Source organism: Balaenoptera acutorostrata, chromosome 5 (genome assembly GCF_949987535.1).
Source record: "Balaenoptera acutorostrata chromosome 5, mBalAcu1.1, whole genome shotgun sequence".
NCBI classification, from domain to species: Eukaryota; Metazoa; Chordata; class Mammalia; order Artiodactyla; family Balaenopteridae; genus Balaenoptera; species Balaenoptera acutorostrata.
The window spans coordinates 76892264-76917566 of record NC_080068.1 but is presented as its reverse complement, the minus strand read 5'-3'; the positions used below and the strand labels follow the sequence as shown (position 1 = coordinate 76917566).

The window sequence follows — 25303 nt, the reverse complement described above, 5'->3', positions numbered from 1 at the left end:
GGGAGCACTTCCGGGTTCGACAATAACCTGGAGCCGGCGGCCTTAGCTCGGCCCTTTGGGCCTTGTTCCGAAGCCCCGCCTTCGCTCCGCTCTTTCTAGAAACCCAGCTTTGCTCTTGGTGGTGTCGGACAGGTATTTCCCGGCCGCTGCGGGTACCCGCGGGACAGTCCGCTGCACTGAAGCGGCGAGTCCTTTGCTCTGTGGAGGCTCGGAAACTCCCGCCGGGAGCAGGAAAGCCAGTTCCCGGTGTCGCGGCCCCGGCGCTGACCTTCCTTCGCTCTTTTCCCTTTCCGATTGCAGCGTCCCAGACGCGTGAGATCCCCATGGCGGATACGGCCCCGAACGGCCCCCAAGGGGCGGGCGCAGTGGTAAGTGAGCGGGCAGGGCCGTGTGGCTTGATTTGCAAGTTAGGAAGGAGCAGGAAGTGTTGGGAGTCGGGTCCGAGGCGTTCCAGAGGCTCCTTGCTCTCAGGACTGGGATTACTGGTACGGGTGGAGGTGGGGAGAGGGCCGACCGTGAGCGAAGACGTTAGAGGGAGCTACAGGTTTCTGTTTCTGAAGCGACAACAGGCCGGCCTGGAGCAGGTGGCCCTCACCTGCATGCCCACCTGTATGCCGCGGAGATTAGGCCTTCTTGCTTCTTCCCACCCCTCGGTCCCTGTCCTGTGTCCTAAGGTTGAAGATGCCACCTGAGATCGAGGCGTGACACACGCCTTGTTCCGCACACGCGTGTTGGCCCAGAACTGTTCTGCCCGTTTTTAAGCCGAAAGAGGGGAGCGGTCGTTTTCTTTTCCTTTCGTCGTTTTACGAAGAGAAATGTTATTATGCTTTTGTAACTTTATTTTTAAGATGCAGATCTGCTGCTTACTAGTTTCTTGTACCAGAAGCATAATTGTCCTCTGCTTTTAAACACTAAGTATGTGAACTGAGCCGAGTGACGTTTTTCTTTTCAAACATTTGCAACGTCTCTTTATATGCACACTTTCTTTTTTTTTTTCCCTTAATTTTGCTGAACCATTTGAGAGTTGCTTACATCATGATCATTAACCCATGAGTACTTCAGTATTCTTCTACATGACCACAGTGCAGTTATCACAGCAATTTTTGCAGTTAAATTTGGGAAATTTAACGTTGATAATGTTATCAACCTAATACACAATGTATATTCAGATTTCCTCAGTTGTCCTTTAGAGCTGCTTCCTCCTTATCCAGACCCAATCAGAAAGTGTGCATTGCGTTTCCTGGCCTTTGGTCCCTTTTAGTCTGGAACAGTTCCCTTGTCCTTCTCCCATTTTTGTCTTTGGAGAGTCGAGACCTGTTGTTTTGCAGAACGCTTCTCAAATTGGAGTTGTCTGATTCCCTCCCCCCCTCCCCCTACAGATGACTAGATTCAGGTTAAACATTTTGGTAGGAATATTAAATAAGTGATATTCCGTTCTTCTCAGGGCATTATATATATCAGGAAACATTTTATGTTGATTTATCTCATCATTGGAGATAAGTTTGATCATTTGGTGAAGGTGGTGTCCACCAGATTCTCTATTGTAAAGATAACTTGTTTCCCTTTGTAAATAAAAAGTGTTCTATGTCATGATACTTTAAGATTGTGTGAATAATTTTTCACCTCAATAGTTTTTTCACCCAAAGATGCATTATATTTTTTGCCTGAATTATTTGTAACATAGTCAGTTCACTCTTTTTTTTTTTTTAAATAAATTTATTTATTTATTTTTAGCTGTGTTGGGTCTTCGTTTCTGTGCGAGGGCTTTCTCTAGTTGCGGCGAGCGGGGGCCACTCTTCATCGCGGTGCGCGGGCCTCTCACTACCGCGGCCTCTCCCGTTGCGGAGCACAGGCTCCAGACGCGCAGGCTCAGTAGCTGTGGCTCACGGGCCCAGTTGCTCCGCGGCATGTGGGATCTTCCCAGACCAGGGCTCGAACCTGTGTCCCCTGCATTGGCAGGCAGATTCTCAACCACTGCGCCATCAGGGAAGCCCAGTTCACTCTTAAAATGTAAACCAATACGCTTTTTAAACCTTTTTTTATTTGTGTAGTAAAATGCACATGCATAAAAGTGTACAAGATGAAATGCACAGTTCAGTGATTTATCACCAAATGAACATCGTAAACAAATAGGTTTTAAAGAAATGTTCTAAAATTAAATTTCAAACTATTATGTAGAGTCTGAATATTTGTAGAGAAACTGAGCACTGTAAGCTGGATTCATGCTTCCGCTTGACTTACTGGTGATCATTTCAATTTAGAAAAGTAACAGTAGTAGAATTGGGTAGAATGAAGTGGAGGCATATGTCTGAAATTACCTGCATGCTGTTAGAAAGCATGCAATAAAATTAAAAGCATCCTTGAATTTCAAAAGATACTTGCATTTTTCCCCAAAGCTTTTTTTATATCTTCTTTCAAATGATAAGTTAGATTGCTTTGAGCAGTGTTTTAGACTCCAGGATAAGACCTATTAGTGAGATTTGAAATCCTTTTTATGGAAACACTGTTTATAAAACATTAAATAGAACACAAAATACCAAAATTTATCACACATAGTAAAGATAAATATTGTTTTTGTGAGGTTTTTGTTTATTTTATATACTCACATGTGTCTGTATTGGGTCTTGATGTAAAAATTGTTTGTGTAGGTTCTATCAAAAAATATAAAAGCCACTTTAGAATTTGAATACACAATACAGTTTGAATGAGAAAACCGATTTTAAGTTATTGCACTCGTGATAATGGACACATCTGTTGGCAAAATGAAGTAAAAGAAAAGATAGAATGAGGAAAAAGTGGAGAAGAAAGTGATATATGGAAGTTTAATCCAGGGAAATCCGCAGAAACAAGGCTAAGACTTGTCAGGGAGCTTCAAGAGGATGAAGAAAGTCATAAAATCGGAGGTGTGAATAATGGCACAATGTCAGGTGCCGTTAACACCTGACAGCCATATTTTGAGCCCCTACAGTATGCCAGGCCTTTGTGTGTACGCTGGCAAATCATCCTGAGGCTAAGTGACTATTACCATGGTTTTACATTTCTCCTTTGTAAGGTTGATTTAGTCCAAACTGGCTTTGTGTGATGCCTTTTTACTCAGACCTGAGACTTGCCTGTTTGAATTTGAGATTTTTTTCTAAGAATAGGCATTATGGTTCTCTTGAGAGCAATTAGTTCTTATTTAATATTCTTTTAAAGTAGGTGAAGCCAGTATTACAAGTGTTGAAGGAATACAGACAATTGTAGTTAAACTTTTCTTGCCTAATTAGTCTTTTTTTTTTAAATGTCAACTGGTATTTTTCTATTTAAGTACTTCCTATGCTTTCCATATCAAAACTATAAGGAGGGGACTTACCTGGTGGCGCAGTGGTTAAGAATCCGCCTGCCAGTGCAGGAGACACAAGTTCAAGCCCTGGTCCGTGAAGATCCCACATGCTGCGGAGCAACGAAGCCTGTGCACCACAGCTACTGAGCCTGTGCTCTAGACCCCGCGAGCCACAACTACTGAGCCCGAGTGCCACAACTACTGAAGCCCGCGCGCCTAGAGCCCATGCTTTGCAGCAAAGAAGCCACCGCAAACAAACTTATTAAAAAAAAAAAAAAAACTATAGGGAGTTTGGCTTTGTTACTGAACATAGACATGAAACAGTTGCCCTAAGAGTTTACACTTAATGATCTTAAAAAAACAATTGCTACAGGGGCATTGAGACGTTTTGAATAGGAATAAAACTACATAATATTCATCCTTAAAAACATAATTTGCAAGCTTAATTTACTACACTATTTTTCTTTTTACATTCAGCAATTCTTGATGGCCAATAAACTGGACACGGCAATGTGGCTTTCTCGCTTGTTCACAGTTTACTGCTCTGCTTTGTTTGTTCTGCCTCTTCTTGGGTATGTATTATACATGTTTCTGCCTTTGGTATTCACTTGTTCACTTTTTCTGGAATACCTTTTAGGTGTCACACTTGTTAAACTGCAAGGGGTTCAGGGACAAATAAAACACAGGTCTCATCCTTAAGGCACTAATATTCTAGTAGTACCAACTGGAGGTATATTTTATAACATGTGTTTTGTGAAAAGTAACATCACATTGAAAATTGAGAGAAAATGGTTGTGGGGATGAGATAAGTTCATGTTTTTTTGCATTTTTGATTGTTAAAAGGAAGAATGACTGCTTTATAAAATTCAGTTGTGTATTGTACATCAACTATGCTTCAATAGAAATAAATAAATAAAAATTCAGTTGGGTATATATATAAAGTGATGCTTCTAAAAAGGTATAGTAGGGTCAAGCAATTTTTTTTTTTTCTGTTGACAAGTAATAGATTTAGGTATTGTGCAATTATGATGCAATTCACAAAGGAGGAAGAGACAAGGTAGTTGTTTACATCTCATGATAACCTCTCTCCTGGTAATTTGCAGGTTGCATGAAGCAGCAAGCTTTTACCAACGTGCTTTGCTGGCAAATGCTCTGACTAGTGCTCTGAGGCTGCACCAAAGATTACCACACTTCCAGTTAAGCAGAGCATTCCTGGCCCAGGCTTTGTTAGAGGACAGCTGCCACTACCTGTTGTATTCACTCATCTTTGTCAATTCCTACCCTGTTACAAGTATCCTTTTGTACCTTTTTGACAGTGAAATTGCCTACTGAGTTTATAGGAGATCTCTTCTTATTATTTTTTGCTGCAGGAAGGATTCAGCAATGAGGGTGTTCCATGAAGCCTGGGTTGGTTGGTTTGTTGGCGCTTCATGTGCATGAAGATACATTAAGTGTAAGAATTTCTGACTCTGAAATGTGAAGTCCAAATTTTGAAGAGCTGATTGGGAATTTTAAACTTTGTATCTTTGATCTTGCCTCTTGTAAGCTTCTTTATTAGCAATGGATATTTTAAAATTCAGATTCAAAGCACAAGCCTATGGAGGACTTATTTTAATATATGTTTCCTTCATTTAACTCACACATTCTTTGGGAAAATGCCCAGATGCCTTGCCTTAAGAAAAGAGAAATCCTCAGCTCTTTCTTTCAACTCCCAGTGAGCTAGAAACAAATGGAAATTAATCAAGAAATAACTTACTTAAGCTGAGAATGGGATAATTAATAAAATAAATAGAAATTAGTATTTGCTATGGATAGAGTAGAATATAAGGACACATGGAAACTCTCTGGAGCCAGTGAGAATTAAATAACTCATTTGGAATTTGTATGTTTATACATTTCAAAAATATGTTGTGGGATAAAAGTAGGTATTCTTAAAAAGGAGGGGAAGGGATTCTGCAGTTTGGTATGTTTGGGAAGCAATAGGTTAAACATTGTTAAATAGATTTCTTTACTGTAGGACCTTTGATATGGTAGTGTGCATTGTGAGACCTAAGAGTTATCAGTGTTCCCTAAACTTAATCATTTTAATCGGTTGTCCACCCCCCACCCCTGCCCCCCCATGAATCATCCCTCAGGGAGGTATTCTGTACTTTCAGAAGTACTGTTCTTAAGTGTTCTTGAATATTTATGATACAACTGTACATAATGGAAAGCACAATAAAATATATTTCTAACACTAAATACTACCTATTTAGATAATATTTTCTATGTTCATGAAGTATCAAATTTTAAATAGATTGTTTATAAGTTTTAAGGAAAAGAGAATAGGAGGAAAGTGGCATTTTTTTGAGCACCTATTTTGCCAGTATATACAGACTTGACATACTTAATTCTTGCAACACTCTGAAAAAAATTATGGTGAGCATTATATTATTGATAAGGCTACTGAGGCTCGAAGAGTTTAAAGTAACTTGGTGGCATCACATTGGCAAGTGAGTAGTAATGTAGGTAAAACTCACTAGGTAATTGTTGTACTACAACTGTAAATGATAAGCACATTTGTTTGGCATATCATCGGGTTGACCTGCTTTTGTCAGCCACATTCATTGAGGTCCTTTATAATCACCAATATTAAAATTCTTGCTTTTCTGAGATATAATGGGAAATTATATAGAGGTTCATATTTCTGCCCTTACTAGCTTAAAATTTCTTTGAAAAGAAAAACAAATGATAGAAGCTTTGTTTTCTAGATAATTAATGTAGAGCAAATTGAATACATCAATACTGACCTCTGGGACAGTTTTATTGAGTGAATCCTGAGACGGTGCCAAATGACTCATGACAGTGAAGACAACCTCTCTGCCTTTTCTATCCAATTAGTTATTTACTAGGCCATCTCTAGGGAATGTTGGAGATTAAGGATTTAATGTTCTTTAAATTCTTACAGGGAGGGGAGGGGGGAGTATGCAGTGGGAATAACATAAACTATTAATTGGCAAGAAATACTAATCTGATTGCTAAAGTACTTGGGTATTATGTTAATAAAGGTGATCCCAAAGTCATGTTCTGATCTTTGCTCTTAGAAAGGTGTTGTATTGTCCTTTTTCTATTGTACACTTTTCACCCCTTGTGTTTTGTAAATAGTTTAAACGTAACAGTGAATGCTAAGGTTATGAATCTCTTATCAAGGATTTGTGAACTATGGAATGTTAGAGGTGTAAGACTCATTAGAAATCCCTAGGTTTGATCGCTGCAAATTCATATGACAGAAGATGGAACTCGGCCTTGGGAAATGAAGTCAGTGTCAGAGCCAAGAGTGAAACCCAGATATCTTGACTCTGAATTAAGGATTCTGTTAAAAGTGTAAAACTGTATGTGTGTGTGAGTGTGTGTGTGTGTGTGTGTGTGTGTATGATCTCTACTACTCAGGAAATTGGCATTTTACTTAATTTTTATGAGTGGCACAGAAGAATTAGGATATTAATCAGAGAACATTTATATTAGAGAGTTAGGATTCTTGTAGTACTTGGCTATAGGTCAGTGTTTTACTAGCCACCTGGAACTTAGGAACCTTTGGGTCTTAAATGATGAGTTATGGTTATAATGAATTTGATACTCAGGTTATGCTGTAGTGGTCATTTCCCTCACACCAAGCTTTCAGTTGGTGTAGAAAAATATAATGGTTTATTTCTTAGAAATTGCTACTATTTTTAGGACAAGTATTTTTGCCCTTCATAATTAACTGTCTATATCATTTCATGGAAATAACTTGGACAAGTGGGGTTTTTTTATTATCAACCTAGCAGAAATTGTTGTAAAGTCTTTTGAGCAATTTCCATTTTTCAAAAAGCTGAATGAAAATGGTATATTTTATCTATGACATAAAGCCAAACAGTGAAACTCAAGTATAAGGATTCTTTGCTCATGTCTGTAATTAAACTGATGAGACTCTCAATTGATTATATACAAAACCAAATATACACTGTCTTTTTTATTTGTACAGATTGAGAACACATTAACTGTAAAAGCTTGATTGGAACAATATCTCAAAATAATGGGGTCCTTGTAGGAAAGAAAGAATTAAAGATCTTTAGTTGAGGAAAATTTGAGAACTACTCTTTAAACCATTACTCTATACTCTTTCCTAAGCCATTGAGTTGATGAAAGCAGTATAGAAGACTATTTTGGTATTTGAAGGCTAAGTTATTCTGTCCAGGATGGCCATTGTAGGGTTAAAAGCTGTATTACTTAACGCTTTGAGATGGCCTAGATTTCAACTTAATTTAGCCAATGTTTGCAATATTTTATCCATTAGGAATAGGTGGAAAAGCTTTTTTCACTATTTTCTTCATAAAAAGAACTATGAGGTTTAAGAAATGAAAGTTGACTTTCTTCTTTACAGATTAAAAAAACCTTCATTTTATAAAGTGTATTAGTAGACCAGAAGCCATCACTGAACTCATTTTAGCAGATGCCATTTTAGATCTGTATATTTGAACATAATACATAGCCTGTTTTGCAAAGTGCTTGATGAATTTTTAATGTTTTCCTTAATTATTTTCTTCAGTGAGTATTTTCCCAGTCTTGTTATTTTCTTTACTTCATGCTGCCACATACACGAAAAAGGTCCTCGATGTAAGTAAAACTGTCCTGGCTTTGTTTTTTGTTTTTGACTCCTGGATTTACAGATAGTTGACACAAATTTGAGTTTTAAGACATTTGGGCATTTGTCACAAAAAGGTCCTGTATTCCGTATAAACTTGCTCTAAATTTGTGATTTGAAAGTTTTGGTATTTTTTACTGTTTAAGTTTCAATAAAATAGTACATTTTGTAGATAAGGAGTTGTATTTAAGTTTACCCCCCAGTTCCTGGAGTAATTTCTGAAGTTTGAAATAGATCTTTTTATTAAAAAAAAAAAAATCATGTCTTTTTGATTTGATAAGTTGTCAGAGATCTCTGTTCTGTCAGTAATTTTAACATACCGCGTGTGTAGAGTGTACCAAATTTCTTTTACACTGATGTTCAGAACTGCTACTTTCCTAAAATTTTTTCTTATTACTGGGTTGGAACATTAAGCTTAATAACTTCAGTGTGCCAGGCAGATTGACTGCATATGCACTGAAATTTGAATTAAAATATCCAAAATTTTGCCTTGTGTTGGCCTCCTTATTTATCCCTGTAGTTCTCAGATCACAGCAGTAGTTGGACTCTGTAATTTCTACCTTTAATCAACAAAGGAGTCACAGATACTTTAACTGTATTTCCGGGTAGCCAGGTTTTGTTATGGTTGGAGGGAAATAACCACTACTTTTCTTGAAATAATCTAATCTTTCTTAAGGAAGATAAAGTGTCTATGAATGAAAAGGACTTTTATTGAAGTTGTTTCTCTATTTAACTCTACAAATATAGAAAATACAATAAAGCAGGAAAATACATTAACTTTTGTCCCTAAATAATTTGTAAATTTTTATATCATCATTTTCAAATAATTGTCTTTTGGTTGTATTGTGTATTGGATATGCAATTTATCTAAAGAAAGAAAATAATTGATCGAAAATGCTTTTGTTATTTCTAATGTTTGTTTTCTTATGTTTTAGGCAAAGGGTTCAAATAGTTTACCTCTGCTGAGGTCTCTCTTGGATAAATTAAGCACTAATCAACAGAATATTCTGAAATTCATTGCTTGTAATGAAATATTCTTGATGCCTGCTACAGTTTTTATGCTTTTTAGGTAAGAATAAAAATATATTTATTTTAGGAGGCTGGTGTTTAAGTGAACATAATAAATGTGTCAACTCAAATTTTATCCTGCTTACATCTGTTGAAGTACATACTGAGATTCAGAGCTTAGATGGATCTTAGCAATCATCTTTTCACATGATAGTAGAGAACCTGAGAGTATAGTAAACTCCTGTAGTTTACTATGGTAAACCTAGGCATTTGTCTTCTTTATTATTCCTTGTGATTTATCATTTAACATTCTGAAAATTAATTTCAGAATAACTATTTTGAAAGAATCTTAGGAAGGCTAGTTTAGTCCATTCTAACATTATTGAGATGATTTGTCCCATACTAGAGAAAAATCTGAAAAATTAAGGTCTGGTATTGTTAGTTGCTTACTGCCACCTCCATATTTTGTTTGTATGTTAATTATAGAAGGAATGCATGAATAAAGAAAGCCTTCCTTTTAAAAATAGAACATCAGGATAGTATTGACCTCTCTATCTATATTCTTGCATTTAAGTTTTAAAACCACATTTCTGCCCAGATTATTGCTTTTTCAATTTTCAGTTTCTCAAGTAATAGGACATTACAAATAAAAGCTAAAATACCATTTGACTGTGAAGCCTAGTTGCATTCTGTCCTCTCCTTCCCAGAGCTAAGGAGTTTGATACGTGTACATGTATGTAGTTCTTTTAAAGTACTTACACAGATGGATAGAAAATATATATTATTATTTTATGGGTGCAGGGCTTAGTTTATTTTTTGGGGGGTTTTTTTATAAATTTATTTTATTTTTGGCTGCATTGGGTCTTCATTGCTGCGCGCGGGCTTTCTCTAGTTGAGGCGAGCAGGGGCTACTCTCCGTTGCGGTGTGCTGGCTTCTCATTGTGGTGGCTTCTTTTGTTGCGGAGCATGGGCTCTAGGCGTGCAGGCTTCAGTAGTTGCAGCACACGGGCTCAGTAGTTGTGACTCGTGGGCTCTAGAGTGCAGGCTCAGTAGTTGTGGCACACAGGCTTAGTTGCTCCGTGGCATGTGGGATCTTCCCGGCCCAGGGCTCAAACCCGTGTCCCCTGCATTGGCAGGCGGATTCTTAAACACTGCACCACCTGGGAAGTCCTTTTGTTTAGTTTTTATTTTACATCAAAAGCATCAATTGTCTGCATCTTGCTTTTTTCGTTCATACAGTATGTTTTCGTGACCTATTTATATGACATTCATATTTCTGGTTTGTTTCATTTAATGGCTGTATAGTGTTCCATCATATTATGCTACATTTTATTACCCATTCCCCTGTTGATGGCCATTTGTTTCCAAATTTTTACTTTTCCAAATGTTGATGCAGTAAACATTTTTTTACCTGTCTGCTTATACTTTTGTGTGAGTCTGTACTTTTGCTGAGTCTAAGCTAGGTGCATTTTATATTTAACAGACCATACCAAATTGTCCTCTAATAGGTCTGTATTACCTGTTTTCCATAATCTCATTAATTTGTAACAAACTTGTTTTTGTCTATGAAATATTTCATTTTAATGTTCATTACCTTGGTTAACTAGTAGGGTTTTTATATACCTGACAGTTACTCCTTTCTTCAGCAGTCTTTCTTTAAGCTGGTAATAGAGTTTTCTAGATTTCCTCATAAATGCATCTGTACCATTCTTATAAATAATATCTTCCTCTGAAAACTCCAGGATCACCACATGTTGCTTAAGTTGTGGGGTTCCAAACTAGATAATATAATCTAAATAGGGTCCTGGAATGATACAATGGGAAGACTTCTTATTGGGTGTTTGGGAGCTAGATTCTGGTTGATTTGACCACTAACTTAGCCTTCTGGGCCTTGATTTTCTACACTTAAAAAATTAGTAGTAGTTGAAATAAGTAATTGCCAAAAATCCTTCTAGTTGTAACGTACCATGAATGTTAGGTATAGAATTTGATGCAACTCTACTTGTCGATTATTCCACTCTGAAATTTTCACCCTAGAAGTTAGTTCATCTCTTTTTTGTGATCCTGATCATACACTTAAACATTTTAATTGGTAAAAGGAACCTTTTGCCCTCTTACTTTCTTGCTCATTTTTCTGTTTCTTGGGTCATCTGGTCTTGAGTCACACGAGGTTCTGTGATTTGTTTCATGTACCTGGGTGAAAGTTAAAATGTAGCTACCAAAACTAACTCTTTATGTGGAGGTAATTGGTGACTATATCTGAAACCTCCAGATTCTGGTTAATAAACAAAATAATTTGTTCTCCTTTTAGGTAAGCTTCAGAGAATTATAATGAAATGCTGAGATGCCAGGCACACTTAAACAAAAACCTCATTTTGGGGACTTCCCTGGTGGCGCAGTGGTTAAGACTCCGCCTGCCAATGCAGGGGACACAGGTTTGATCCCTGGTCTGGGAAGATCCCACATGCCGCGGAGCAACTAAGCCCATGCACCACAACTACTGAGCCTGCACTCTAGAGCCCGTGAGCCACAACAAAGAGTAGCCCCCGCTCGCCACAACTAGAGAAAGCCCATGCGCAGCAGTGTAGACCCAACACAGCCCCCTGCCCCAAAAAAAAGCCTCATTTTTGGAACTGTAGTAAATTTTTTGTTGGAGCACCAAGTTTTGGCTATATTGGTATATTAAGTCAATTGTGCTACTTAATCTTTTATTTAAACACTTATATACAAGTTGATTTTAATTTTTAAGATTGTAAAGGAAATGAGAATTTACCAAAAATATTTAAATAGGGGAATCACTTTGTTATTCTAAAAAATTAAAATTAAGTAATAAAGTTTTATTCAATCCCTAATAAGAAAAGCTATTAATGTTTCAAGTGTGTCACTTGACCACAACACAAACTGTAAAATTAAAAACAATTTTAAGTCATTATTCCTTAAATGCTACCTTTCATGGTAGAAGCACAGTCTGATATTAGAAGGCTTTATTAAGTTAAACTTGTAGCTGTAATGCATAAAGCTCTGTATTTAAAAGTGAACATTCTATGAATTTTCTTATACATGTAGTGTATGAGTTTATCTTACATATACACACACACATGTGCAAAGACAAGTAAAAGGATGATCGTTGTAGTTTTATTCATTAGTAGAGAGCCTGTTACCTAATAGTACATGCATAAGGTGGAATATTTGAAGCTGTGAAAAGAATGAGGTAATTTATGTGTTGTGATAGGGGATGATCTCCAAGATATAATAAGTTTAAAAGTGGTTGAGAACTGTGTAGGGTATTCCCCATTTATATTTTGGGGTGTGTGTGTTTAAAGACATGTATATTTCTTTCTGCCTCAGTTTCTTCATCTTTAAAATCAGAATGATAATACCACTTCCCTCCTAGAGTTAAATGGTTCAGTGCATTACAAAATGAGCACTGTATGTTAGTCATTATATACACTTGTTTATGTAAATTTCTGGAAGGATGTATTAGAGACTGCTATGACTTTGTGGAAGAAACTAACTTGGCTGATGGAAAATTTGTTTTTCATTGAATATTCTTTTCTACTTACATTTTCTGTAATATGTGAATTTCTCAATTTAAAGAGTTAAAGTTTTATGTGAGGTGGATATAACATTTAATTATAAGTTTGTAATCGTGTAAATTTTTATTATGACAGTAATATCACACAGTTTAGGGGAAAAAAGGCTAAAACAGGGACTTCCCTGGTGGTCCAGTGGTTGGGACTCCACGCTTCCACTGCAGGGGCCCAGGTTTGATGCCTGGTTGGGGAACTAAGAATCCGCAAGGCGCACAGTGTGGCCAAAAAAAAAAAAATGGGGGTTGGGGGTGAGGGGTGGGACTAAAAAAATTTAACCTAAAAAACAAACCATATTTAGCATCTTAATGCATTTATTCCCCAAAAAAGTTTTAAAATATAGTTGTAATATGTATAGCTTTATATTCTGCTTTCTTCAGAGTTACTGTGTAGTTTTCATAGTCAAGATTTTAAGTAGTTGCATACCAAGTCTGTCAAACATATGATTTACTTAGCCCTGCTACCTAACTATCCATGTTAGTTTGTTGCTCCATTTTATCTGTAGTTATTTTAGTGAATATCTTAAGATAGTTTTTCCTAGGAAAGTAATCCAGACTTAGAATTTCATAAACATATATATGACTCTTGAGGTATTGTCATTGTTTTTTAAACCAAGAAAAATAAATAGTGTAGGCTATGTAAATTTACTAGTGACCCTGTGTGGTTTTATTAGTTTTCTTATTTGCTTATATAAAATAAGTTACTTTTCATTTTAAATATCTTATAAAGTTTTAAAACTTTATTATCAGTTATTAGTGGTAATTGTTGAAGCATTTATTTAATATTTGCTGATTTATTTAAAAGCTTTTAAAAAATTTTAAAAAGTAATACCTACATGAATACATGAATAACTTGGATTTAGATATGATAGATATTACTGTGACCATTTGATGAATGAAGATACACATTCTCCGATTAAATTGCCTTTAAATTTGAGAGTATACATATGAATTGATGATGTGTATTTATTGCCCTTGTATTTGTTTATTTCAGTGGTCAAGGAAGTTTGCTCCAGCCTTTTATATACTATAGATTCCTTACTCTTCGATACTCCTCTCGAAGAAATCCGTATTGTCGGTAAGCTGGTGATTAGTTTAAACCTGTTTTATTTGTTAAGAGTATTGTGAAATACAGCATTTGTAACTTTTAAGAGTTGTTTAACTTTTATGTTAGAATTTAGAAGCAAGCAGTGTTTTTGTGAATTTAAGTTCTAGGCTTTAGAACTACCTAGGATTGATGAGGAGGTGGTTGTACTTCTTTTCAGACACTAAGACTAGACTTTTCTCGACCACTTCTAAAACAGTGCTAAAGCTTAAGGAGTTTTAAAATGTGTAGGACATAAGTCCCACTCTCAAGGCACTTTCCTAGTTGAAGAAACAAAAACACATGTCAAATAATAAGAAAGGAAGCAGTAGTTTAGGATATGGTATTCACGTGTCAATCTATGATGAATTGTGATGTTTATTCTACTATATCAGTACTATAGTCCACAACAGGGGAGATATCATTGAGCCAGAAGAGAGAAGAGCTCAGGAAAGTTTCACAAAATAGAGATTTTAATTTGTTCTAGAAGGATTAAAGCCTTTGAATAGACAGAATAAGGAAAAGTATTTTAGGTGGGAAAACAGAACAAGTTCAGAGGCAAGAAGATAAAAGCAGAGTTTAAGGGGCATTGAATAGACCTATTTGACTATAAGGGAAATTTGAATGGTGAGTGGTTGGAGCAAAGATTTAAAAGGTATATTGGAGCCATATCATAAAACTTCTTGAGTTTCAGGGTAAGAAGGATAGCCTTGTGCAGAATTGTTTGGAGTGGAAAAATGAAGAAGCAGAGAAATATTTTAGTAAATTATCATAATATTGAGGAACGGAGGCTTAAATTAATGTACAATAAATTATGCCTTCTGATCTCAAAAATTAGAAGAAAACAAAAATGAATAGCTGGTTTTTTTTCTTTTTTTTTCATTAATTTATTTATTTATTTTGGCGGGCTTTTCATCGTGGTGGCTTCTCTTGCAGAGCACGGGCTCTAGGCGCGCAGGCTCAGTAGTTGTGGCTCACAGGCTCTAGAGCACATGCTCAGTAGTTGTGGCACATGGGCTTACTTGCTCTGTGGCATGTGGGATCTTCCCAGACCAGGGCTCAAATCCATGTCCCCTGCATTGGCAGGTGGATTCTTAACCACTGTGCCACCAGGGAGGTCCCTGAATAGCTGTTTTTAATAGCTTCTTAAATATGTTACTCAGATACTAATGTTAACATAGTTTTTGTTTTCACGTTTAAAATAAATTCATCATGTAATAGAATTCAGCCAGAAATTCAGTGAGTGTGTTAGCATGATCTCTATTATATTTTCACAAGCAAAGTAAAAACTGAATTTGAATGCTGGTCCATCATTTGCCAGGTTTATGACTTCAGGCGAGTTACTTAAATTTTAATTTCTTCACTGACAGAGAGAAAAACCTTCTGGAGGTGAAATGAAGTAGTGTTTTTAAAAGTGCTTAGATTCTATTAGGTTCTTAATAAATAGTTTATTTTTCTTTTTTTATGCTTCTGATTCTCCTTTGAAGGGGTTTTTATGCTCTCACAGACAATGTCTTTTTCACAGTACTTCCTAAAATAGAGGTTATTTTCTTTAGACATAGGTTCTTTTTTTTTTTTTTTTTTTTTTAATTTTTATTTATTTAGTTATTTATGGCTGTGTTGGGTCTTCGTTTCTATGTGAGGGCTTTCTCTAGTTGTGCCAAGAGGGGACCACTCTTCATCGCGGTGCGCGGGCCTCTCACCATCGCGGCCTCTCCTGTTGCGGAGCACAGGCTCCAGACGCGCAGGCTCAGTAATTGTGGCTCACGGGCCCAGTTGCTCTGCGGCATGTGGGATCTTCCCAGACCAGGGCTCGAACCCGTGTCCCCTGCATTGGCAGGCAGATTCTCAACCACTGCACCACCAGGGAAGCCCTAGACATAGGTTCTTAATGAGTTCCTAGTCAAAGATAAACCTTTAATTTTACTTGATTCCATGAGTTTTTCCCTTTTTCTTTCTGGTTCTTGTATTCATTTTAGACATTATATTCTGGTTCCCTACCCTGGCATCCAGTTTTCATCAGTAGATTTGTGTTTCTCTGCTTCTTTATTTCCTCTTCTTCTCTGCTTCTGTTTTCTCCACATATCCTTAAATCATATCATCACCTATAAAAATGTAGAAGTGTTGGGCTTCCCTGGTGGCGCAGTGGTTAGGAATCCGCTTGCCAATGCAGGGGACACGGGTTCGTGCCCCGGTCCGGGAAGGTCCCACATGCCGCAGAGCAACTAGGCCCGTGAGCCACAGCTACTGAGCCTGCGCGTCTGGAGCCTATGCTCCGCAATGGGAGAGGCCACGACAGTGAGAGGCCCGCGCACCGCGATGAAGAGTGGCCCCCGCTCGCCGCAACTGGAGAAAGCCCTTGCACAGAAACGAAGACCCAACACAGCCAAAAATAAATAAATAAATAAATAAAAATAAATTTATTTAAAAAAAAAAATGTAGAAGTGTTCAGCGGCATAGAAAAGAAAGGATAGCAGTGCTATAAGATAACACAAATATGTGCTAATAAACATCTCGCATTAGCACACGTTTTAATCAAAACAGTGGAAAGGTAATGGAAAATATTTGGGCTTATAAATATTGATAAGCAGGATATAAAACTACATTTTCTACACTATACTTTTTTTTATTAAGGGTTATGAGACAGTCTATATAGCCAATTTGTACCATGTTCACTTATCACGACATTTATTCTCAAGTTAGTGGTATGAGTCCTTTGTTCATGTCGAGTGTAGATTGTGCAGAGCTGTGCTAATACAGCAGCCACTAGCCACATTTGACCATTTAAATTTAAATTAATTAAAATTTATAAAATTTAAAAGTCAGTTCCTGAGTCAACACTAACCATATTGTTAAGCGCTCAGAAGCCATGTGTGGCTGATGGCCGCTGCATGGGACAAACAGATAGACATTTTCATCACCACTGAAAGTGCTGTTGTTTATGCCGGGGATAGAACCATGAATACGAGAATGAGGCATGCCTCATCGGTAACCTGAAGGGGTTTAACTAGAGTGTTTTCAGGATGCCCTCTGACTTGATTCATTAGCCTCATTTATTCTGAAGACAGTGATTGTGTGTTGATGATAACAAGTTTAATGTGGGATTGAAATACCTGCTTTCTAGGGACTTAGAGCTGAGTGAATTAGATAGCTACATAAGTCAGTGTGATGATGAAGGTGCTGTGAAGGCACAGAGTGCAGAGGGAGACAGATGAGAGAATTCACGGAGGAGGTGGTAATAGAAGGCCAAGCCTTCTGAAGTCTGAGTTCTGGCATGTGGGTGCCTGAATGCGCTTGGCATGCCAGTAGTTGTCACTTGAGTTGAGGAAGTATATAGGGAAGTAGTGAAGATCTGTGCCCAGAAAGGGAGACAGGAACTAGATCGTGTGGAAGGGTTTGGACTTTATTCTAAGGTAGGAAGAGCATTTGAAGTTTATAATGTGGAGGGGTTGAGAACACGATAAGGTCTGATTTAGAAATACTGTTCCAGAAGATGGATTTCAGGCTCACCAAAAGGACAAAAAGACCAATTTGGAAACTGTTAGAGAAGTCCAGAGCCTGAACTAATTCAGTGGTAAAAAAAGGGATAAATTTGTAAGCTATTTAGGAGGGTTGGAACTTGGGGCTTAGGGAAGAAGAATAAGATAAAAAAGACCTCCAGGTGTCTGGCCTGGGAACCTTGGAGAGTCATGAGTAATGCGGCTGTCACAAAGATAGGAGATACAAGAGGAAGGGCAGGTTTTTAGATAAATGTGCATCTTTCCAAATTTTCTTCCTGTTTTTGTGTGAGAGTGTATTACATCCTTTTAAAAAACAGATTATTGCCTTCTCCTAACCATAAAAATAACACAGAGCATACAAGAAGGTAGAAGTTGTGTCTTTATGTAGGGTGAGTCAGCACATAAAAATTATGAACAGCCAAAATTATCCTTGATGATTCTTTAAAGCACTTATAAATTACAGTACAGTATACATGATTTTGTGTCTACTAACCTGTACAATATGTGTGATGTGTGTGTGATTACAGTATGTAATAAAGAGTACTTCATAGGCAAGTGGCACAGTTAAGGCAAAGTCGTGATCCACAACCAGCCTGGGCTCAAAACAGGCAGCGTAACATGGGCATCATGGCAGAGAGTGGTAGGAGATGAAGCAGGAAATTCAAATGAGACAGGATTGCAGAAGGCATGGGATGTTGAGGAGGTGGGATTTAGTCTGAAGGCAAACAAGAGCTTATTTGATCAATGGAATGATCCAGTTGGGAGGTAACATTTATTGAGCATCTTCTGTGTTGTCTCATTTAAACTTCACTATGACTCCAATAAGTACATAACCCCATTTTTCAGATGAGGAAAGCTCTAAGAGGCAGTATGTTCTTTTAAGGAAATAGTAGGTAGGATTGCTCATATTATATAATTTTCACTTTCTTGGTCTCTTTTTTTAGAACTAGTTGAATTTGCCTAAGTCAAACGTGAAAATTATGTGACTCAACTGTAAAGAAGATACAGATCATCCCTAATCTCAGCCCTCAGAGAGAGCCATTTATTAAATGCTTTTGTTGAATAATTTTTTTCCCCAAAAAAAGGAAACAGGTGTTGATTTGGGGAATTTTACTTTGTATGTTCCCTACAGTGCATCCTGGTTACTTCTTTTACTTCTTCAAATTCTTTAATGGCTGTGGGGAAGTCCTTCATTAGCATTTGCTCTTGTCTTACGTTGCTTTTTCATTGGGTTCCTGAAAGAAAACTATTTTATGTTGCAGGACCTTGTTTAATGAACTGAGGATTGTTGTTGAACATCTAATAATGAAACCTGCTTGCCCACTGTTTGTGAGAAGACTTTGTCTCCAGAGCATTGCCTTTATAAGCAGACTGGCACCAACAGTTGCATAGTTTAACATCCAGCTAAGTTATATATAATATAAATAAGCATTGTTAGCTGCTGGTACTTCTGCTACGGATGGTTAATTCCAGGTGTAAAACTGACCTCAATGCAATTTACATAATTTACATAAATGCATCTCGAAAGAAAAATGATCATTTTCCTGGCATGTTAAATCAAGCCTTTTAAACACTTTCTGAGAAACTTTATTGTAATGTATTGTTAATAGTTAGGGAAGTTTGAATCTTGTGATAAATGTATCAAAAATTCTTTAGATGCTGCTGTGCCTTTATCATGAAGTACATTTATTTCTCTGGTAAAAATAGCTCTAAAATTTGTTTTCATCTCATCTAAATGGTAACCTGAATTTATATCTGGCATGAGTTCATTATAGTAACATTAACATGTAAATTCAGTATATTTTGAGACAGTATTCTTTTGCCATTCAGTAATTTTGGCTGATGATTTTAACAAAAACACTTCCCACTGTATTTAATTTCAAATTGCTTTTAAATTGATTTTGTGCTGCTTTGTTAGGACAGATTTATTTTGGATATACTGTTATAATAGGAATTCTATATGTATCTTATACTATGACCTTCCAAAATTTTATTTTCATAATTACTTCTGTGGCTTTGAATATTTTTTTTTAAAGGCCCAACTGAAAGCTTGTTAACCAATTGGGTAAATATTTGTGGTCACCTAAGCGTTTTACATCAGAGAGCAATACAGTAGTCGGACACTTTTCCTTTCACAGACCCATTGAGTAACATTTCTCAAATAGGAAATCCTTCTTTTAGAAATGTGGGCACATAGGTTTTAGTATTACTGTAATTTATACAATTATTTAGATCAGATTCTTGACTGCCAGTTTTCTCGGTTTCTTAGGCTTGATTTTCATAGACAGTTGCAGCAATTCAGATGCCTTTTGAAAGGAATGTAACTGAAGATTGAGCGTATGACTAAACTTTGTATCTGTTCTGAAATAACAAAGATTATACATACTTACCCATCAAATCTGACTTAAAAGGTTAAATAGAAAGGTTTATAGGAAAGGTTATTGCCTGGGAATGGAGCCAGGGGAGGAATTGTGGGGAGAATAGTGTGTGTTTCGGTGGTGTAATGCACAGCTGCATTTGGGGGGATTGGATGTATTATGCAACTGTGATTTGAGTTGTATAATATGTTAAATGTGTTCGTTGAGCTTCCATTAACTCCTTTTTAAAATTCATTCTGATCTTTATTGTTGCATGATTGGAAATGTTTAAAACCTTGCAAAATGTAAATACAGAGTAATTAACGGTTTTTTGTGACCAGTTTTCTTCTATGTGCATGTAACTTGGATTTCTCCAGTATACTCAGTGACTTACCAGTAACATCAGTTTTCTTTTTATTCAACTTTTTGATCTATAGAAATGTGATACCTACTTGATAGCTCAACTGTCACCAGCTATTTTTGTAATTTTGTAATATTTATCTACTAAGTTAGAGAAGCCTCGTAATATACAGTTGATTGTAGGGGTGGGGCAGTCTCACTATCACTATGTATCACTATCTGATGGTTTTAAAAGCTAAATTTTCTAGAGCAATAAAGTAATTATAAGGTTAAGTAAACAATATATTATTGATTTCTAATGACGTTTTTAAAAATTTGAATTGTATCAAGAAATTTTGGCAGCTGAAGGCATACTTTTAAGTTACTAGGTGTTTTTGTTTGCTTTTACAATTTTTTTAAATCTTGAGATAATTTTAGATTTGTAGAAGAGTTGTAAAAAATAGTAAAGAGAGTTCCTATATACCCGTTACTCAGCTTCTCCTTGTGTTAACAGCTTCCATAACTATACAACATTTATCACAACTAAGAAATTAACCCTGGGACAATGCTATTAACTATTAAGGTACAGAACTTATTCACATTTCACCAGTTTTTCCATTTATTAATTTTCTTTTTGTGTGCTCTGTTTCTACCATGATGTTTCTTTGAATGATCTATAAGTATGCCTCTGTTTTTAGTTTTTCCTCTTTATGTTGAAAATTACTATTGGTCAAAGGAATTTTCCTAAAGGAAATAATTCATGTTTAACAACAAGAATTTAACATTAATACTATTACAATTTAAAACCCTCTGTGCTTCAAAAGTCAGTGCTTTTATCACATAATGGAGTTATATTTCTGATATGCTTATGTTCTTTAAAGGAAGGCTTGATTTATAAACAAAATACTCCTAAACTCATAAAAAAATAAATCTTACAATTTGAGCATTACTAGATGTTTAGTTAGCATGAACATGTAGTTAGGAATTTTGCAGTATGAATACATACAACTAGCTAATTTGACATCTGAAATTATAGGGTAACTTGCATATCTATCAATTAAAATTAAGGAAATAGAGTATATAGAATGAATGTACTAGGAGAAGTTTTGGCTGCATAGCTGAATTTATTTTTACTTACAGGTTTAAAAAAAAGTTGATTTAACATCCAGAATATCTAATTATTTAGGAAGTGGTATAGTGATGCTGTTCTTCTAGCACTTTTAGATATTAAACCTTCTTGGACAGGTGGAACAAAATCTACTTTATTTCTAACAAAGATTCTATATTCCATTTGTATACTTGATTCCTCATGAATTTTAACTATTTAACATCAGTCTAAAGAGAAATTTCATAAATAACAATTTGTATTTAAATTTTCTTGGGGTAAAATTCACGAAGGTAGATGCTCCTAGAAGAAGTAAGCAAGAAAGAAAGCTAACCTTTTTTTAAAAAAAATTGAATTTAGTTATTTGGGAACCTCCCTTATGGGGAAAATCAAGGCATGCTTAACATTAAACCAGAAGTTGTGAAGGATTTATGGTCTGTTGTATAACTAAGAATTGTAAAGATATCAGAATACTTCTTTTCCTCCTAAAAATCAGGATCAAAAATCAGTCTAGGTTTGTGAGTTTAGGACATGAATATTATTCATCCTAAAAAGGAAAATAGGTGTGTATATAATGCTGCGAGCAGAACTGAGAGTTTTTGCTTTCTTTAAGTTTGAGATAAGAATGAAATTAATTTTGAGGGATTGTGGTAAAGATCCTTATCTAATGCTAAGGAACCTGTTTTAATTAATATAGTTCTGAAGCTCCCATCCACCCATCTACCCAAATCCCCTTTTGATCTGCTAGCCTCATTGCTGTCACCCAAATTGAGACTGATTTTTATTCTGTAATGAAAACGTCAAGGGAGAAAGTAACCACAGTTATGTTTATGAGCAGTAGGTGGCACTCTTTCCTCAAGTAGTCCTCAGCTGTTTTACGTGCCATGTTGGAAGGTTAAATGCCACTAAATCCTGAGTCAGCATAAAACTAAGGACCTGAATTCCATGACTCTTTAATATGTAATTATTCAATATTCAGTAAATATTTAGTAAGCATTTACTATGAGTACATTTTAAAAATATTGAAATGTTCAAAAGCTGGAAGAAGTACCCTGTTAATATCTGCTTTCTAGGTAAATAGTAGAATAGGCCACAATTATTGGTGTTATTCAGATCATGATCTCTCTGCTGTTTTTGTTTTTGTTTTCATAAGTGCCTAAATTACCTAAACACATCAATTATAAAATTGCTCTTTCTCCTTCATTTCAGGTATATAGAAAAATGGTACTTAAAATTTGTTCATGTTCATTTTGTAGGTGTACAAGGTGTAACTAGTTCCATCTCTTAAAATTTAGACTTTTCACAATAATACAAAAGCATATTGAAATTTTTGGATATTAGGAATGGTACCTAGATTTGTAAATTCAGTTTGAGTTGCAGAGACAACTATTGATAGTTTCACTTATCATCTCGTGGAATTTCTCTAGAGTTAAGAGAATTCTACAGAGAATATATGATAGTGTAGCTCAACAGATAATATACCAAAGGCATATATGTTTTATAAATCCAGGAGTTATTTCCAGAGATTGTTGCAATGAGCAGGCCTGTTATAATATTCTGGGTGGAAAGTTGTGATTGGATCTGATATTCAGGATAAGAAAGGAGCTACTAAAAGTTTGGGAGGCTTCCTGGTAGTAATTATTCTATGATATGTTTATCTTCAGAGGTGGTATTCGGGAGGGTTCTTAGAAAGGAACACATCCCTGTGTGAGGGATTAAATGTAGAGTAGTCTCTCTCCTGTTGTGCAGTGCAAATAGGAAAACTGACCTGCACTGAATTTGAGTTGATGTGACAAGAGGTAAAGTACAGTATTTTTTTAGTCTAAAACAGATTCTTTTTCTTAGAAAATGATAGAGAAAAATTATTATTAGGTATCTTTGCTGGAATCTAAAAATTAGCTCACATTCCAGAAGAAGGAAAGGCCCAAGAATCATTTCACTTTTTCCATCATAGTTTTCCGGAGCTACTTTTTTGATATGCTCAGTACTTTTAAACTAACCATTTTTTTTCTTGGTTCATGACAGTTTAGTTCCAACCTAGACTATTTTCTTTTGTAACTTTAAGACAAATGCTTTTGATATGAATTTTTGCTTGCGTATATATCTGTAAGTTGAGACCAGATGGGCAAAGTCTTGGGCAGATAACATTTGTGATGTGTATATATTGGAACAAATGTAAAAGGGTCACAAGGATTAGAAAGAAAGTCATAAAAAACTGCTTGATATATAAATGCATTAACTTCTGGTGCTCTATATAATGGGATATATTGAACTAAAAAATTTGTATACACAGTATGTCAGCATTTCTTAGTAACTTCTTTTGAATCCATTTTTAATATCTAATATTATACAGGTTGGGGAGTTACATACTCTTCAGGCCAATACTATCCAGACTGTATAAATTTATAAAATAAATTGAAAAATTCATCATTCCCCTGTATTCAAGATCAAAGCACATAAATGCTAATGTAGGGCTCAGAGGGGACATAATATTGCTCCTGAATATTTGAGAAAATGTGAACTCCTTTCAAGAAAATCTAATAAACATAATAATCCTAGCCTGCTGACACTAAGGAAAAAGGACCTCATTCACTCTTTCTTTTATGCAGTGATTTACTGGTCCCTACTGATTCTCAAATTGAATCACCGTACTAAATTATCTGTGCTGGTACCTGTGAAAGTAAGCCCTGGGATCCATATTTGTTTTGTGTTCTGCTTAAATCAGCAAGAATGATAAATTTGATGGTGTGAAATTGGAAGTGTCAAGGGCTTTCTTTGGTGATTGAGCAAAATAATGTCTCCACTTGTAATTTATTGTGACCCTTTTTCACTGTATGTGCTTTGTATATCTAATATTTATTTCAATACAAATTAAATTGTTGTTCCCTCATCTGTATTGTTATACCTAAGATTTTATTGATGTAAAAATCAAATTGCATAATAAAAAAAATTTTCTCTGGATTTAAGCTGATTTTAAAATGTTATGTTGCAAAAAAACATTTACAATTAGAATTTAGCTTTCCATTGCTCTTCCTTGCCTTATTGTTAGAATAAGGTGAATTTGAACTTCTTTTTTTGTCTTCAGCTCATCACAAACAATAGAACTGGTGTAATTTTGTGATCTAGTATGAGACTGGAAAAAAAAAATGTGGTCTAAGGTGAAACTGGAAAGAAAAGAAAAATTATAGTGCATCTCTCAGCTGTTCGCTTGCTTGCTCTCCTGTACTTCTTTGTCTAGTGAAATTTACAGCCTAGTGGATGAGTTATTTGTGACCCTAAAATGATTCACAATATACAGTATATTCAGAGTCATAAATCAACGCAGGATAACATAGAGGAATATATTTCCCTTCCAGATGTTTAGAGTTGGCAGATATTTTATGTGGCAGTTTTAATAACTGGTACTAAGCAGAACACTGAACAAGCGAGTTAAATCCTTGTCCACTTAGAGATTATAGTCTAAGAGGCATTATGGAAATCAGTTGTATAAAGGCAATTTTGAGAGGTGAATAAATATTGAATTCGTAAATGAGTTGTCCGTGTAAGGGGAAAAGTGTTTGATAGCTCATTAAATTGAGTGTTAGGAGAATTGATTTCCTAAAGATTCAGTGGTATAGGCTCTTAGGAACATGTACATTGTTAATTCATAATGCTCTTTCCCTGAGCATATGGGAATATTTGAAGCTGTTTAGGAAATAATTCTGAGCTTTGGGGAAGGAAAGGTCATCTCATTCCCCAAGCCTGGTTGAATGGAGTGAATCCTCAAAGAAGTGGTCAGCCATTGCTTATCAGGGAAGGAGAGGGAAAGCAGAAACAAAGGGGGAGCAGTCAGGAAACAATCGTGCAGCTGTGGGGCAGGGTCCTGGTTCCTCCTTAAGGAATATAACAATACCTTTGAGTTCTGTAGGAACAATGGCCCCCACTTGGGTGGAGAATGGTAACTTAAGGCTGAGCACAAGATTCCTTGAACACGGCTCTGTTACCTCACCATAGACCAATCAGAAGAAAGTGCACAGGGGAAGTCAGATCCCTCTTCCCCAAATGATTCTCCCTTTAAAAACTTTCATGGTCGGGCTTCCCTGGTGGTGCAGTGGTTGAGAATCTGCCTGCCAATGCAGGGGACACGGGTTCGAGCCCTGGTCTGGGAAGATCCCACATGCTGCGGAGCAACTAGGCCCGTGAGCCACAACTACTGAGCCTGCACGTCTGGAGCCTGTGCTCCGCAACGGGAGAGGCCGCGACAGAGAGGCCCGCGCACTGTGATGAAGAGCGGCCCCCGCTCTCCGCAACTGGAGAAAGCCCATGCACAGAAACGAAGACCCAACACAGCCAAAAA

At 36.3% G+C, this 25303-nt stretch overlaps 1 protein-coding gene across 2 annotated transcripts; it reads left to right on the top strand.

The window, feature by feature from the left end:
- On the top strand, positions 1 to 23928 carry TMEM33 (transmembrane protein 33). 2 transcript variants are annotated; one of them, XM_007178761.3, is made up of 8 exons: positions 1 to 132; positions 301 to 368; positions 3800 to 3894; positions 4426 to 4613; positions 7890 to 7957; positions 8921 to 9054; positions 13577 to 13660; positions 18429 to 23928. In XM_007178761.3, exons 2-8 carry the CDS (start codon positions 324 to 326, stop codon positions 18556 to 18558), a joined length of 744 nt encoding a protein of 247 aa, XP_007178823.2. In that variant the 5' UTR covers positions 1 to 132; positions 301 to 323; the 3' UTR covers positions 18559 to 23928. The 2 variants fall into 2 exon arrangements, with proteins under 2 accessions (XP_007178823.2, XP_057402784.1); XM_057546801.1 differs by having other exon boundaries at positions 6 to 368.
- The last annotated feature ends 1375 nt before the right edge of the window (positions 23929 to 25303 follow it).